Consider the following 18,334-nt stretch of genomic DNA (forward strand, 5'->3'; position numbering starts at 1 on the left):
TGGTAATATTAAAAGGCAAGCATGGCTAGCACAGCTGTCTACAATCTTCTAGGTTCCCTTATGTAGAATAAGAAGAAATATTTCTGTGGGTTGGGCCTCCCAAAGTTCTTTCTGGGTTTGGACTGAGACTGCTCCATCCATTAGTGATGCTGCCCTAGAGCCAGGATTACCCAACTCATTTCTACTGGGCTAGCATAGTCCTCTTGTCCACCCAGTTTTCCCATCGTTGAGAATGACATAGACAGTCCTCAGACACAAATTTGTGAGCCCTGCTCTGGGCCAGTTGATCCCTTCCTAGGACACCTGCCAACTATGTTGGCCTCTGGATGATTTGCATCTTGGTCCTCCTAATTCCACTCTAGCTCCTTCTCTCTCAGCCATGAGTTGGAAGAGTCCTAAGCCTCCTTCCATTTATCCCATATCAAGATGATAGCTCCTCCTCCCCAGCTCCGCCTCCAGCCAGATGGAACATCACAATAATTGAATATTATCCAAACTTCTCACCAAACACCAGGGATGGTGCTGTCTTAAGTCCTTTTGGACAGTCTGTTCACTTGTTGTTTGCTGGAGCTAGACAGATAGGCCATTCATGTGCATCTCTGTTGGTTAAGAGCTTTACTTTCCTTTCCTTTTTTTTTTTTTTTTTTTTCTTTCTCTCTTTTGAGTATTGTGATCTCTCAATTGGCTCTTGAACAGTTGGTTGCCCTGGGCCATCATCTCAGTCATTTCTTTCAAGAAGAGAAGTAGGGTTCACAGTGCATGGTGCTTTCCTGCTTTAGCTCTCTGCTAAGACTTACCAGTAGCTGCTGGGCAGCTGGATCCTCCTCAGATTAGCAGCAGCCCAGATAGAAGTGGCTCCAGGGTTCAGAGCGGGTTCTATCTCCATCGTTCCTAATTTTCCAAATTTTGAATTGGTCTGCTCATTGTTGTCAGCCCACCAAAACACCATTTTCCTACTGATCCTCACAGAGCACTGGATAGACTTTTCTCAAGGCATAGTAATTAAAGTACACAAGATTAAGGTACACATCTCTTTATGTTTCAAAATATTACTAGCAACACAACAATATGTAAAGCCATAACATATATAACTCCCACCCAGACTGAAGAGGTAGTCACAAATATACAAGATGGAATGAGGTGCTGTTTTAGAATTAAGCACAGATAAAAGCCATTATTCTAGTAATGAGAGAGTTCTACATAAAATACAATTTATAAAATTAAGAAAAGAAGGCTGAATTTGAAACAGGAGGTGTTAGTCTTAAACATTAGTCCTGAGCCAGGAGCCAGTCAGGTGAGCTTGGGCCACAAGTGTGCTCTGAAATGAAAAGAAGCAGTTAAAATCTGCTCCTGGCATAGGGAGCAGAACTGGCATTGTAGGGAGGCTCTCTCCCTCAGAGAGAGTCCTGGAGCCCCAGCTATTTTTAATGGTAATAATAACAGTAATGGACAAGAAAAAAGACAAGCCAAAATTTGAAAGTGAAGGCACATAAACAACGGATGGTCGGACTTTAATTAAAAATGCGTAGTACTTTGGTCGCCTGAGGTTGTCTTCGAAATGTTAACACACTGGGCCTCATCAGATCTTTCAGGTACATGGTATTGTACTCTGGAAAAACAATAACAGAAAAGGAATTGGGTAAGATTTCATAATAGAGCCACTTCCTTTTTCTAGATTTCAGTGAGAGGACAGAATACAGGAGCCATTGAAATAGCAACCGGAGAAACAAACTGTTGAAGAGAGAGTTAGAGATGTGCTGTTCATGCTTCCTTCAATTAACTACCCTTTATTTTCGTCTGGATCTGCCCCTGCCGTATGTTGATTACTTGCTGCCTTCTCCCTGCGGGCTCTTCTGGACTATATCTGAACTGAGTCTAGGAGGGCAGGCAAGATCTCAGCACTTGAGCTCACCATCCAGGATTCCTAGACTCAGCAGCGTGTGTATTCAGGTAGACGCTGGGCACTCTGGGGCTGTTAACCCTGGGGTTGTGGCTGTATCTTTGTGACCAAGCTTTTGACTTCGGTTTGCCTGACCCTATGGCTGTGTGTCCAGAGCCCTGATATTCTAGAGAGCCCTGCTCCTCAGGGAGGATGGAGGTACAGATAATCTACTTTCATCATCTTCTGAAAGGACTGATTGCCAGGAATTTTTATGTATTCCTTCATGCATACATTCATTCTTTCAACAAATATTTATTACAATAGCCAAGGTATGGAAACAGCCTAAGTGTCCATTGACAGATGAATGGATAAAAAAATTGTGACATATACATATAATGGAATACGATTCAGCCATAAAAATGAACGAGATTTCACCATTTGTATCATCATGGATGGACTTTGAGAACATTATGATAAGGGAAATAAGTCAGACAGAGAGAGACAAACACCGTATGATTTCTCTTATATGTGGAATCTAAAAATAAATAATAAAAACCTACTTCATAGACAAAAGAGGAGATTGGTGGTTGCCAGAACTGGGGGGTGAGGGGTAGGAGAATGGGTAAACTTTTTTTGTTTTTAGTCTGAATAAATTGAATTTAAAAACAACTAAAACTTGAACTCTTAAAGAAAAGCACCTCATCACATTTTGTCTAGTAGTGGACAAAAGAGAATATAAAGAAAAGGATATACATATTTCCCCTGTGCCATATTTGGGATTGTTTATTTGGATTTGATTAGGTAAAGAATCTACAAAGTAAGTAAATAAATGAAAAATAAAAATCAAACAACTTATAATATTGCTCAGCTGAAAGCAAACGTAAGAGAAGCTAAACCTTAATACATTATATGTTTATTAAAATAAAAAAATTTAAAAAAGAGAAGCTAAACCTTGATGAATAGCACTTATGTTTCCATGAAACTCTTTTCAACGTGTTATATATTTATCAAACCATTACAGTGCAAATTTTCTGAATAAGTCCTGTTATCTGTAAACCAGTAGATGCCATGAAATTACACCTACAGAAAATTGTTAGTATTATAAAAAGACTACTTTCTATGGATTAAAAAATATCTGCTGCTACAATTTCACAGTAGAAGAAAATTTATTAAGCTCCTACTATATGCCAGGCACTGTGCTAGGTGCTGACAGCACAATGATAAGCTTAACTGATATGATCTCTACTCTCTATAAAGTTTGGTATAGTTCATAGAGTTTAATGGATAAACTGTATGGATAAACTTTTGTGTAACTGTAATTACACAAAAATGTAAATATTACCTCGTGTTATGGAGAAAAAGCAGAGGAATCCATATGACACAATAACAGGCTAACATATTCTAGTTTAAGAAAGGGTTTTGTGTTTTTTTTTTTAGATGTGCAGCTTGAACCAAGATCTGAAGAATGAGGTAAAGAAGTAGCCAAAGAACATTCTAAGCAGAGGATGCAGCAGATGCAAAGACACTGAAGCTAAAGGGAACATGTTATCACTCCTCTCTTACTTATTTGTTCATTGCACACAGGTAGGATTCCCACGAGTCCAGGCACCAGGATAGGTACTGGGGTTACCATGGTGAATAATATACAGCTCATACACACAACACAGACCCATTTGGTATTAAATTTTTAATTTTCCTTGACTCAGCTTGCCGTGCCACTTGAGCCTTGTGTATTGGACATCCTGCCATCCATTTATAGCTAGAACATTTCCTTCCAGATCCTAGCTTTCCTTTCCTTCTCCCTTAGTTCATGTTTGCTGAGGTGTCAGCATGCCTCAGACTTAACTGATGGTCAAGTTATAGATCCTCTGGAGATGGTACCTCTTTCAGCAGTGTTGTAAGGTCAGGACTCACCTTTCCTTGGTCTGTTTGCTCTCTTTTCTCCCCACTTTGTTGGTTTCTGAAAGAGACCAAAATAACTTCAGAAAATGTATTGCCTGTAGATAATAAAAGAGGGGAAGTTTGAAGAGAATTCAAAATCCTAGGACTCAGAGAGAAATCATTGTGTCCTTATGTGTGAAACAGATGCTGCCTGATGCAACTGAGGTTTTTGGCATCCAAAAATCAAATGCCTTCCTTTATTCACTGTGGAAATTGGTTTTTCACTTACAGCTCTATTCTTTACTAAAATAAAAATACTTCTGGGAGGGGTAACACACTTAGTTTTAGCTATCATTTAGTGACTGAAAAAGTTTTCAGTCCTTTTCTGAAAGTAAGGTCTAGAAGGAGGAAGGAAAGTAAATCTTGGAAATGTTTATGCCTAAATGGGTGAGTCAGCTGGCACTACCAGTATAACACGGGGTGGCACGGATGGGCCCAAGTGGGAAATCTCTAACTGGCTAGACCTCTCAAAGCCCGAGTTGCTATCGGTATGGGCTTACCACTGAAGCAGCTTGGGGTTTAAATTCTTTTGGTTGACTGTTGTGATGATGGTTTTGTCCAACTCAGAGCCTTGCCACGAGGGTTGTTAACCTGGGTGTCCATGCAGGACTTTAGGGAGCGAAACAACACCCTTGATGGTTTTGAACACTTACTACCATTGGCAGTTTTCAGGTGTGTGCACATGTGTGTGCTTAAGAATAATCAGCTTTATTGAGGTATAATTAATACACAATAATTTCCTGTATAGATTTTGGTGAGTTTAGCAAATGTATACCCTCATGTAACTACCACCATCACCAAGATATAGAACATTTCTATAAGCCCCAAAAGTTCCCTCCTGCCCCCTTTCAGTCAGTATCTTTCCCCATCCCATCCCCTGATAACTACTGATCTGGTTAATGTCACAGTAGTTTTGCATTTTTTAGAATTTTATAATTCTAAATGATCACATTTGTGTGGTCGTGTGGTCTTTTTGTGCCTGGTGTCTTTCTCCTAGTATACTGCTTTTTTTTTTTTCACCATAGAGATACTTTAATGAAGTGTTTTCAAAAATTTTAAATATTATCTGATTTATACAAGTTTAAAACCTATTGGTAACACAAAACAAGAAACAACTATATTAAAAATTTAGACAAAATGCTCAGAAAATGCACCATTTCCTGTTATATTCTTCAGGGAAATGCAGTTATTAACTTTATGTTTGATATTTGATATCACAATGTAATTCTTGACTTAATATTTACCAAAAAAATCACTTTGATTGATTGTCCTCTTCTAAGCTAAGTAAATCCAAAGGGCTAGGATCCAAGATTGGTAAAGAACTTAACAAACTCAACACCCAAAAGATGAATAATCCAGTCAAGAAATGGGCAGAAGATATGAACAGACATTTCTCCAAAGAAGACATACAAATGACCAACAGGCACATGAAAAAGTGCTCAATATCACTCATCATAAGGGAAATACAAATCAAAACCACAATGAGATAACACCTCCCACAGGTCAGAATGGCTAAAATTAACAATACAGGAAACAACAGATGTTGACGAGGATGTAGAGAAAGGGGAACCCTCTTAACACCGTTGGTGGGAATGCAAGCTAGTACAGCCATTCTTGAAGACAGTATGGAGGTAGCATACTGCTTTTGAAATTCATTATCTTGTTGCATGTTACTAGTAGTCTTTCTAGAGCTCGGCAGAATTTCCTTATATGAATACACTACTGTTTGTTTATCCTTTCATCAACGGATGAAAATTTAGAATGCCAGGCTTTCAGTATTATGAAGAAAGCTGCTATGAACATTGGTGTGTATCTCTGTGAGGACATATGTTTTTATTTCTCATGAGCGAATATCTGAGATTGCTGGGTTGTATAGCAGTGCGTGAGAGTTTCAATTGTGTCACATCCTCTCCAGCACTTGATATTTACCAGTCCTTTTAATTTTAGTCATGTTAGTGGGAGTGTAGTGGTCTCTCATTATAGCTTTAACTTGTATTTCCCTAATGACTAATGATGTTGTGACTGTGTGACTGTGCTTATTGGCCATTTGTATATTTTACTCTATGAAGTATGTGTTCGAGTCTTTTGCTCCCAGCCTTTTGTTAAATGGATTGTCTTCTTTACTGAGTAGTAGTATATAATTATATCTTATGGATGTAAATCCTATTGAGATACATATTTTGCAAACATTTTCTCCTAGTCTGTGGCTGGCTTGACTTTAAATTTTCTTAACAAAGTCAAAGGGCAAACGTTTTCAATTTAGATGAAGTTCAGTTTATCAATTTTTATTTTTTATGCTATGCTTTATGTTTACTGTGTCCTAAGATCTGCCCAAGCTAAGATCACAAAGATTTTCTCCAATTTTTTTTAAAATCTTTTAATTTTAGCTCTTATTTTTAGGTCTGACACCCACTTCAAGTTGTTTTTTTGTGTGTCGAGGTTCATATTTTTCCATGTGCATATCTAATTGTCCCAAAACCATTGTTGAAAAGACTAGCCTTTTCTCCATGGAATTACCTTGGCTCCTCTGTCCATATCAGTTCACCATGTGAGTTTCCTTTTGATTATCCATCTAGTTCCCTTGGTTGGTATGTCTGTGCTTTCACCAATATCACACTGTCTTGGTTATGTAGCTATTTAATAAATCTTTTCTTTTTAAATTTTTATTTACTTTTAAAATTTCTTTTCAGTGTTCCAAAATTCATTGTTTATGCACCACACCCAGGGCTCCATGCAATCTGAGGGTTTTGGGGAGTGGGGGGGTGAGGTTGGTTGGTGAGCCTGGTGGTGGGTATTTAATAAATCTTGAAGTTAGTGGTATAAGTTGTCTGTGTCTGTTCTTGTTTTTCAGAATTGTTTGGCAATTGTATGTCTTTTGCATTTCCATATAACTTTTAGAATTAGCTTTTTAATTTACACTGAAGAGCCTGCCAGTGTTCTGATTGGTATCTCATTGAATCCATAGATCAGGTTGGGCTGAATTGATATCATTTTCTAAAGAGATTTTATTTGTTTATTTGACAGAATGAGAAAGAGAGCAGAAGCAGGGGGAAGGGGCGGAGGGAGAGGGAGAAGCAACTCTGGCCGAGCAGGGAGCCTGAGAGCCAGACTCAGGGCTTGGGGCTTGATCCCAGGACCCTGAGATAATGACTTGAGCTGAAGGCAGATGTTTAACCAACTCAGCCACCCAAGTGTCCCTGGGCTGAACTGATATCTTAATATCTACTCCTCTGGGGGCCCTGGGTGGCTCAGTGGGTTAAAGTCTCTGCCTTTGCCTCAGGTCATGATCCCAGGGTCCTGGGATTGAGTCCCTCATCGGGCTCTCTGCTTGGTGGGGATCCTGCTTCCCCCTCTCTCTCTGCCTGCCTCTCTGCCTACTTGTGATCTCTGTCAAATAAATAAATAAAATCTTTAAAAAAAAATTCTACTCCTCTGATCCATGAACATGGTATATACTTCTCCATTTATTTAGGCCTACTCTAATTTCTGTCAACAGTAATGTCTTTTAGTTTGTAGTGTATAGGTATTTTACTTGTTTTTAAAAACTTACTCCCAAGGTTTTAATATCATTTGATGCTACTATAAATGGTATTTAAACTTTTTTCTGTGTCCAAACTGCTTGTGGTGAGTATATAGAAATATAACTGATTTTGTTTTTGTATTTTTTTAATTTGCAACTATTTTTTTAGGAAGGAGGCTGAATATATTTTTGACTTTCCTAGCCATTTACTTCAGATATGCAAATTGTTTTTGCAAATGCATTGCTTTTATGTCCTGGGACCTGTATGTTTTTATTGCGTTTGATCCCATTGTTTCAAGGAAAGAATGGCAATTTTTTTCATGAAATATAACTGATTTTGCTTTTGTGTATTGACCACAATTGTACCTGGAGACTTAGCTACATGCAGTTAGTTCTCTTTTTTTAAAGAGTTATTTATTTATTTATTTATTTATTTATTTATTTATTTGACACAGAGAGAGAGAGAGAGAGAGCATAAGCAGCGAGAGTGGCAGGCAAAGGGAGAGGGAGAAGCAGGCTCCTTACTGAGCAGGGAACCTGATGTGGGACTTCATCCCAGGTCATGACCTGAGCTGAAGGCAAATACTTAATGAACTGAGACACCCAGGCACCCACACAGTTAGTTCTAATAGTTTTTTTGGATGCCTTGGGCTTTACTACAAACATGGTCATGTTATCTGTGGGCAAAAAAAAGCTTTACTTCTTCCCTTCCACTATGCATGCCTTTTAGTTTTTTTCCTAGACTGCTTCACTGCCTAGAACCTCCAGTACAATGTTGAAGAAATATAGTGAGAGTGATATCCTTGCCTCCTTCTTGATCTTATGGGGAAAGCAGTCAGTCTTTTATCATTATATATATTGCTAACTGAAGGATTTGGGTATATGTCCTTTGTCAGTTGAGGAAATTCCTCTATAGTCCAACTTTTATGAGAATTTTTCTTTCTTTTTTAAAATTATGAATGGGTATTAATTTTGCCAAATGCTTTTTTTGTATCCGCTGATGTGATTACTTGTTTTTGCTTTTTGGTTTGCCAATATGGTGAATTTTACAGTTTGGCTTTTGTATATTGAACCTAGCTCATATTCCTGGAATAAACCCCACTTGATCATGATGTGTCACACTTTCAATAGATTGCTAGCTTGTGGCTGGTAATTTTGTTAGGATTTTGCCATCTATTTTCACAAGATATATGTATAGCATTCTTTTCTTGTAATGTCTTTTTCCAGTTTTGGTATCAGGGCTCCCCCCTACTTTTAGGGCAGTCTGGAAACTGACTCCAGGCAGTAAGTTGGGGGCAATCATAGGCTCATCTCATCTTTTTCCTTCTTTCAAGGACTACAGTTTTCTACAACGTATTGTCCAATGTCTGAAAACAGCTGTTTCATATTTTGCCTGATTTCTAGTTGTTTACAATAGGAGGGACATTCCTGTAGCAGGTAATCCTTTGTGGGAGGAAGAAGATTTTGTCTTCTATGTAATTTTAAAAGAGCCTTAACCGTTGCAAAACTCAGCCTTTTCCTTTAAATCTTCTCATAACGTTCATGCATTGAGATGCCCTTTAGAGCCATAGTTAAGTACGATCTTTGTATCCTATAGCAGCTCTTCACATACTTGAAGGGAACACTTTTCTCCTCCCCAAGACTTCTTTTCTGGTTATGCATTCTCAGTTACTTCAACTATTTCTTATTTAACTGAGCTTCTAGACACTTTATAAATCTGGTTAGGTTCTATTTTTTTCAAACTTTCTCCTAAAAAAGGCTTACTTCACTGAAAAAATAAAATTAAATAAAAAAATACTACTTATAACTGAATATAGTATTTCAGGTGTCTGTAGACCAACATAGAATATTTAAATTGTCTTTTCATACTAATGACAAAATCATCACCATTTCAAAAAAAAAGTTTCTATTTTAAAATGAAGGCGGACAATAAAAGGTAGATTCTAAACTTGTGGGTCTGATTACAAATTTAACATTTTGAAGGCCAGATGTGATGATATAATCAACTTCCAGTTTTTAAGTCCTGTGAAGGTCTCTGTCTAAATAGTGGTTAAAATTACTTATTTCAGAAAAAAAACACTTGCCCTTTAAGAAACCATTCCTGAAAGAGCTGAGACTCTTCCAGGTTTGGTGGAGGGCAGCAAACTGTAAAAACTGTTGGTTGCTAGGGCTCTATTACATACAGATTTCAGTCACACAAGACCCAAATGAGGAAGTAAAATCTCAGGAGGAGCTATTTTAGTTTCTCTCCCTGATGGGTAAGCTGATAGGGTAACTTCTGATTGGGAAAAGACTGTAATTCAAGGTTATAATTTCTCATGCCTAATTTGCCCTATTTGACAAATCAAAAAAGAGAAGAGAGATTAGAAACCAGCTAGAATAACTGTGGCATTTCCCTTTTATTCATTTAACAGCCTAACCAGAGTAAATGTGGATGGTTGGGGCATTGAAAAACTGTAATTACTGAACAAACACTGGAAAGGACTTTTGATGCCAAGTTAGTTTGAGGGCTCTCTCCTCTGAGAACCAGATTAATATTGGGCTGGGGGGAAGCTCCGTTTTTGGAGAAATTCCTACTGGTTATCAGTAAGCTTGTATCTCTGTGGATGGATCCTGACTGCTTCCATGTCTGTTTTAAAGCAGAATTTAGTTCCTTGTGGTTGTATGATTGAGATCCGCATTTCCTGGCTGGCTCTCAGCTGAGGGCCCGTCGCAGATTCTAGAGGCCACCCACATTCCTTGTCCCATGGCCCCTTCCTCCATCTTCGAAGCCAGCAGTGGTGGGTTAAGTCTGCCTCAAGATTTGGATCTCTCCTCCTTCCATGTCTTCTCTCTAACCCAGCCTGGGGAAGGTTCTCTGACTCCTGTGATTAGATGGGACCCACCTGGGTAATCCAGGATAATCTCATCATCTTAAAATCAGTTCCTTAAGCACATATGCAAAGTCCCTCTCACCATGTGAGATAACATCTACTAGGTTCTGTGAACAGGCGATGGATATCTTGGTGGGGACATTATGCAGTACCTCATAGAGAAAATGCCAGAGGTATCCACAAAGCAAGTGCCGACACTGCTGAATTACAGAACCCATATTTACAAACATATCTACATGGCAGGCTTACTTGGTACATCTTCCTGCTCCAGTGATATCCAGATTCTTCTCTTTAACCAAACTCACTAGCAAAAGAGACTCTCTGACCAAACTTTCCTAGCAATATTCTTTATCACATTCTTGGGGGGGAGGAGTTCTTATGCTACACTGTCTTGTTAGGGTCTGCCTTTTACCACTCCTAACTCAGTTTGACCATTTCCTATACATACACACAGCTTCTTGAGCCCCCTTTCAGCTTCTTCCCTGGGTACACACACATCTTCTGTAACTCTCTCTCCTGAATTTTTCTGATTGCCTCTGGAGGAAGAAACATTCTTCCTCTCTCTCCATCCCTTATCCTGTTTCATTTGTAAGCTAATCATTCCAATGTGAAAGCAAATTAGGAAACAGCTTATTTCCAAGCTGAAGGTGCTTCTGCGCAGTTAGCTAATTCTAAATGGCAATGAGATTGAAAGAAACAGCTTGAAATTCTCACCTTAAAAAGTCAAAGCTTCAATAAACATAATCTGTACATCTTGCCCTGTGCTCTGAATTTTTACACTTTTTAAAAAAAATTTTTTTAAAGATTTTATTTATTTAACAGAGAGAGAGAGAGAGAGATCCCAAGTGGGTAGAGAGGCAGGCAGAGAGAGAGGGGGAAGGAGGCTCCCTGCTGAGCGGAGAGCCCGATGCGGGGCTCGATCCCAGGACCCTGAGATCGTGACCTGAGCCGAAGGCAGAGGCTTAACCCACTGAGCCACCCTGGTGCCCCTGAATTTTTACACTTTTATATCATAGAAATCTATTATTATATCAGCACACCCCATATTTTGGCAGTTTGAATATGACTCTACCAGAAGCTTTGTATTCATTTCTTGAAACTGGATAATCTCACCCCAGTTTCTTGTTTTTAAAATATAGCAGGATGAAATAAATGACTGCTAATGCCGTCCATCTATTTTCTAGTGGATCTTAAAATCAGTACACTGATCAAAAGCATTACTCATATGGTGCTTTTTACCAAAGTGAGTAAGATGATCACCTTAATTATTAGCACCAACCAAACTTCTACTACAGGCATTACCTTACCTTGCGACTTTGCCCAGACCAGCCCAAACCACAAAGAGGCATAAAATTATTTTAAAGTCAGAGACCCTTTTGTCCCCCATTGAGCACAGTACCACTTTTATGAGAGTCAGTGAGGAGGCTGCTCAGTGCAGTGCTATTTACAATAGCAAAACTATGGGAACAACCCAAGTGTTCTACAATGTGGAGTTGGTTAAATAAACCCAGGTGTATCCACAAAATGGAATATCTCACAGCCATTTAAAATGATGCTATAGAATGATAATTGATGGCACTGACAATTTTCTTACTATGCTTAGTACAAATAACTTAGAAAACAGTACATGTGATAGTATCTAAACTGTGAAAAATAGTCCTTATAATATAACTCCACTTATGGAAAATAACAGATTCCAGAAAAACCTGGAAGATATACACCAAAATGTTGTCTGTATAACCATTTCTTTCTTACTAGTGGAACTATAAATTTTTTTTCAGCATATTTGGTAATGGGTATGTAATATTTGGTAATCAATAAAAGTTAATTATAATTTTTAAAATGTCAGTGGGGAACAATTCACCCCACTCTTTTTTTCTCAGAAACCCAGATTTTAGAAATGAGAAAGTAAGTCTTATGGCCATCTAATCCTCCCCCCACCCCTGCCTCCCCAAGCTTCCCTGCTTGAACACTGCCAGGTCTGTAGCCATTAACATTTAGAAGTGTTTTCATGATTTTACTTCATTGAATTTAGTAACTTCATGACGTGAGGTAGCTAAAGCAAGGAATAATCAGTTTCGTCTGGAAACCAGAAGTACATTTGTAGACCTTAGCTTAGAAATACTATCTCTCCTAGAAATCTAGAACAATGTTGAGTCCCATCTATACGGACTCCAAACCCCGAGGGAAAACCTTTTCCTCCAACCACTTGCTGATTTTTTGCTAATCTGAGCTCAGCCAATGAGCTCTGGAAGGCAGCTGACCGGAGGTAGGTACAAAATGGCAGTCTGCAGAGGGGACAAGCACTGACTCACCACATTCATGAGAGGGGCCAGGCTGCTTCTTCTTCCTTTTCCTTAGTGTTAGAAAGAACACCAACACCATCCCACACAAAATGACCAACATTACAAGTAGAGCGGCAATCCAGAGGATGGGGTCTCGGGCAGGGGGGGGTTTCGTATGTGCATCTAGAAATGACCACAAGTTTTTAATCAGCCAGGAAGATTGATTATAAAAGGTTTATAATTACTGTCATCTTCATTTATAAGTCTGCATGTCCCCAGAGCTCTACTGCCAGAGGAGCTTGAAATCCACAATATGAGGCCATAGAAGCCCCAGGCTTAGGGCCTTAGCAGCTTAGAACCAGTGCTTCTGGCCAAATGCCTGGACTAAGCTGTCTTCCCTTCCCAGAGGGTGGGATGACAATGACTGTGATCTAGAAGAAGAAAGCCAACCTGGCCCTTGGTTCTGCATGTGGGTGTGGTACCCAGGCGGAAGCTTTGAATGTACAGTCATCTGTGCAACACCCTGCTTCCTCAGCCCATGTATAGCCAGGCCCGGGGTCCTGAAGTTTCCCTTGTAATAATTTCTCCATCCACTATCATCTCTAGATCAGGCTCCAGATACACCCCCTTGAACAAATATAACAGCTGCCTACCTCCAGTTTTGCTTGTTTGTTTTTTCCACTGAGGTCACAGTGGAAGAAACAGGGCTTTCAGAATGTATCACTTACTAGAAAACCTTTGGTATCTCTTCATGCCCTGAGGAATCAGGGTTAGAATCAGTTCCTGAGAGGTCAGGACTTTCTTCCTTGCACGGGGACTTCTAAGTTTCCAGGAAGTTGAAAACAGACTTTGGGGGGAAAGCTTAGAGCTGAGTCCATTTTAAAGACATTTGTGGGACTCATTCTGATCGTTAATCTCGAATTATAGGAAAATAATACCAGTTGACCTATTAGTTTAGCTGCAATTTGTGGGCACATACCCAGTTCCTGGGACATTAGGAAAGGAGTTGCTGCATTGCAGGCCATATTCAACCCTCTTTGAGTCTGTCCCAGTTTTATCCCACTTGAGCCTGTTTGACATACCCAGCAAATGGGGGTTATATTTGATAACATGGAGATTGCTACCTTTTGACACCCAAAAAGTAACCTTGCTTCAGGTTCTATACTCTCTCTGGTCAAGCCATAGAATAGGGATACAGAGAGGCAAGCCCTGGCTTCCTGAGGCAGCTGGAACTGAAATATTTCTGAAGTTGGTGGGAGCTGGGAAGGTTTGGGCAGTAGTTGAGAAGCAACAGAAAGGTGAGCCATGATGAAGCTGCAGGGATGGAAAGGCCCTATTCATTTGTAGACTGTAGGAGCCAGGGCAGAGGAAACCATGGCAGAAGGTCCCAGGGCATGTCATGTGTGGTGCTGTTGCTGGCTCCAAACAGGATCTGAGCCTCAGGGATAGCTTGAGAGAGAGAGGCTTCTTCTTCTTTTCTTTCTCTTTTTTTTTTTTTTTGGAGAGAGTCTTCTATTAAGCCAAGGGAGGCCACAGTAGAAGCAATCAGGCTTCTGTGTAGCCTAACTATTTACTGGGCTCTCAGAGGCAGAGATGTCTTAGCAGAAGGAAATCAGTACCAAGAGTAGAGATTGGCCCACTGTTCAAGCTTACTGAGAGGGACTGGCTCCAGGGGCTGCCTACAAGAATGTGTCCATAGACCAAGTTATGTTTGAACAATGAGAGAGCAGGAGAAAGAAAGCTGCGAGGATGAAGCAAGGAGTGGGCTCGATGCCTTAGGAGAGGGAAAACCAAAGGACCAGAATTAGAGAAGGGGCCAAGGTAAGCAGAAGTCACATGTGTAGGAAGAGAGGGGTCAGGATCAATAGAAGCAGTGATAGAGGCAGTGTGGGTGCAGAGTGCCTTTATTCCAGGAGAGAAATTTGCAGTTCCTTCTCCTCAAATGTGGGGTTTCAAACATGGATGTTCTCCCAGGGTAAAGCCAGGACTTTAAAATGTTAGGCTTCTACAATGTCCACAATAGCCAAACTATGGAAAGAACCTAGATTTCCATCAACAGATGAATGGATAAGGAAGATGTGGTATATATATACACAATGGAATACTATGCAGCCATCAAAAGAAATGAAATCTTGCCATTTGCAACGACGTGGTTGGAACTAGAGGGTATTATGCTTAGCGAAATAACTCTATCGGAGAAAGACAACTATCATATGATCTCCCTGATACGAGGAAGTGGAAATGCAATGTGGGGGTTTGGAGGGTAGGAAAAGAACAAATGAAACAAGATGGAGTCGGGAGGGAGACAAACCATAAGAGACTCTTAATCTCACAAAACAAACTGAGGGTTGCCGGGGGGAGGGGGCGAGGGAGAAGGTGGTGGGGTTATGGACATTGGGGAGGGTATGTGCTATGGTGAGTGCTGTGAAGTGTGTAAACCTGGCGATTCACAGACCTGTACCCCTGGGGCTAATAATGCATTATATGTTTATAAAAAAAATTTAAAAAAATTTTTTTAAATGTTAGGCTTCTATTAGTGGACGCTGTTTAGTTTCAACCCCTTCCTCCAACTGAACTGGACCCTGTACTATACTATCAACATGCTGTAAGAATTTCTGCTTCTTAGTCTTTCCTTGATACATATGCCCACCACCACCACCACCTGTGCCCATATCAAATACTGTTCATTGATTTTAGTCCTCCCACCTTCTAGGCCAGGATGCTGTCTGAGAATTTTTCTTTCTGTTCAGGAAACCACAAGTCTGATACCTGTCATCTCTTCACCATACTTTTATGTATTTTTTTTAACTTTTTAAAAAGATTTTATTTATTTGAGAGAGAGTGAGTGAGCGGAAGAGAGAGAGCACAAGTGGGGGTAGGAGCAGAAAGAGAGGGAAAAGCAGGTTCTCTGGCTGGGCGGGGAGCTGGAATGGGGCTTGATCCCAGGATCCTGAGATCATGACCTGAGCTGAAAGCAGACACTTAACTCAGTGAGCCATCCAGGTGGCCCTTCATGCTTTTAAAGCCCAGTTATCTTTTATGATGTTTTAAGGTCCCATTTCCTTTAGTAAGGCTTCTCTGGCCCTCAAGGAACCTACCTATCTCCAAATGTCTATAAAACTTATTATCAGTCACTCTTGTTTTTAAAGTTAGTTGCATATTTCTGTGGGATATGCTTTAGATCCTAATTCAATCTTTTAAAAATCCAGTTTTTCATGTGTGCACATTCTGTTGGAAGGTACTTGAGGGCAGAGAGCATGTCTTATACATTTTAGGATTCACGTCTACAGCCAACAACATCTGGAGTGACTCTGTACTCAAAGCATGTACCGTATGTATGAATGGATGGATGGAAGGATGAATGATGATGACGGTGTGTGTGTGTGTGTATGAATGGAAGAATTCTAGCTGGAGGAATCTTGCATTTTCTGACTTAAACTTCAGAATCTTCTATCCAAAGGTAGCCCCAAAGACTGGGTCAGTTTCGGGGCTAAGAGCAGAGTTCCTTAAGTGCAGCATATGTTCATAGTCTTTGGGACTCTATAGCAACACTCAGATGAAGAGAGGAGCCCTCCATCTTGTTCCTTCCTAATAGTACCACAAAATGGCCCTGTTGGAGGCTTCCCGGCAAGCAGGACACATTGAATGCTCTGCCTCAACCATTTGGGTATAATACCTGATGAAAGAAATAGACTTGGGAAGCAGCTTTACCTATATTGTAAGGTAGGGAGTGAAGCTCCATCGTCTCAAGTTTCAGGACACAGGTGATGCTCACATTGCTTGCTTCAGGGACTGAAAAAGACAAGCTGATAGAAACGTTGTAGAGTTCTGTGACATTGTTTTGAGATTTTTTCATGGCAGTATCATACTTAGTAGTCGAGTTCTCGGTTTTTAGCTTAAAATACATTTCCTTAGGTTCTGGGTAACCTTGTACAGATGAGCAGGTCAAATTTATGATGCCAGAATTTTCGGTTCTATTAGAAGTTACCATTATTTCAGGTTGACTGAAGTTAGCTGAAAGCAGAATAAAGATACAAAAAAAAGAAGTTAGTCTAAATTTAGATGTGTCTAGAAGACAACTGCAAATAACTGGCTCTGATCTGGGAACTTCCTGGGGGCACACTTGGGAGCTTCTGGGTATCTAAAGTGTGGGCCTCAGCCCATGGCGAGAGCCACATACAGACCCCACATTTATTTTTCAGGAATGGAGTTTTGGGCCATGCTTATTTCCTGCTTACCCCAGTCGGGGTGGGGAGTGCTCTCTGAGTGACAGGAGGGCTGAAATTGAGTCACCAAAGATTCACAGTGAAGTTATTGTTCTGAGGAGTGGAGTTTGGGGACAGAGAAGTAGTCTGACATTAGAATCCAGCTGTCTCATGGGGTACATTGCAGCTTGCCAGACTAAGGAAGCAGAAAGGGACCGACACTAACAGAGTTCATGGTGTTGGCCTGCTCTGGGTCAGATCTTCTAGAAACCCAAACAGGATAGTGATAAGTGAGTGGATGGGGATTTTGGATTTAGAAATTCAAAATACTGGTTTTGGGCATGACTGTCAAGCTTTCTTCATCATGTACTATAAGATGAAGGCCAAATCCAGCCTTTTTTAGGGAAAATATATGACCTTGATAAACACAGAGCTCTTCATGCCTTAGTTTGCCATTCAGATTTGATGGCTGTTGGAGATCACTGACACCTAGCCCCTTCTGCTAGCCAAAATCCTTGCAACTCTTCAAGAGTTACTGTAGTTTTCAGGTTCTAGATACTAATTTCTAATTTACTTTATTATCTCTAAAACCAATGATTTGCCTGTCACTTTTCTAAGTTTTGCTCTATCAACACACTAATTAAGTGCTCTGCTTGTACTTTACGTGGTTTATAGAAAGTGTTACCTCCTTTGGCATCCTTAACAATATCTGTGAAATCACAGGTTGGATAAGTTAGTTATTGTTTTTCCTAATATGTTAAAATACATATAAAATTGTTAAAATAAAAAAATGATCATGTCCCACCTAAAACATACCATGTTCCTCAATGGTATCTGGCCATACCTTGAACACACTTATTTATCACTTGGTTAAATGTTCCAAAAGTCCTGCAGCCTAGTTTGAATCATACAAGGCTTAAAGGGAGGACTCCTCATTCTATTTCTACTTTTGCCTTTTATTTATTCTATGGCTTCATAATCATTGTTGATCTGCCTTTTCCAGTTTCATCAAAAGTTAATATGAATCTAGTAATCACACACCTGGGTATCTACCTTAAAGAAATGAAAACTTAGGTTCACACTTGTATATCTTTACAGCAGCTATTTATAATAACCCCAAACTGAAAAAAAAAATCCCAATGTCTTTCTATGGGTTGAGTCAATAAAATAGAATGCTCTTCAGTGATAACAAGGAACAGGTTTTTGATACATGCGACAACTTAGATAAATCTCAAAGGCATTATGTTGAATAAAAGAAGCCAATCTTGGGGCGCCTGGGTGGCTCAGTGGGTTAAAGCCTCTGCCTTCGGCTCAGGTCATGATCCCAGGGTCCTAGGATCAAGCCCCACATCGGGCTCTCTGCTCAGCGGGGAGCCTGCTTCCCCCCCATCCCCGCCTGCCTCTCTGCCTACTTGTGATCTCTGTCTGTCAAATAAATAAATAAATAAAATCTTTAAAAAAAAAAAAAAAGAAGCCAATCTTAAAAGGTGGCTCCATTTATGTGATGTTCTCAAAAAAGATAAGACTCTAGGATGCAAAACAGGGCTTATGGGTATGAAGAGGGCATGATTACAAAACAATAGCATGAAGAAATTTTTTTAGGGTGATGGAAATGTTTTGTATCCTAT

At 39.9% G+C, this 18,334-nt stretch overlaps 1 protein-coding gene across 1 annotated transcript in view; it reads right to left on the minus strand.

Annotated features, from left to right (window-relative positions):
• Positions 1-649: 649 nt before the first annotated feature.
• Positions 650-18,334, minus strand: part of CD86 (CD86 molecule) — a 66,444-nt gene continuing 48,759 nt past the window's right edge. The window contains exons 4-7 of the mRNA XM_080825835.1: positions 16,213-16,515; positions 12,532-12,684; positions 3,797-3,842; positions 650-1,609 (exon numbers count right to left, since the gene is read on the minus strand). Of these exons, the coding sequence (XP_080681961.1) occupies positions 1,516-1,609; positions 3,797-3,842; positions 12,532-12,684; positions 16,213-16,515 (596 nt within the window). The 3' untranslated portion in view covers positions 650-1,515. The remainder of the gene's footprint in view (positions 1,610-3,796; positions 3,843-12,531; positions 12,685-16,212; positions 16,516-18,334) is intronic.

The sequence above is a fragment of the Martes martes genome (genome assembly GCF_963455335.1).
Source record: "Martes martes genome assembly, chromosome: 1".
Classification (NCBI taxonomy): domain Eukaryota; kingdom Metazoa; phylum Chordata; class Mammalia; order Carnivora; family Mustelidae; genus Martes; species Martes martes.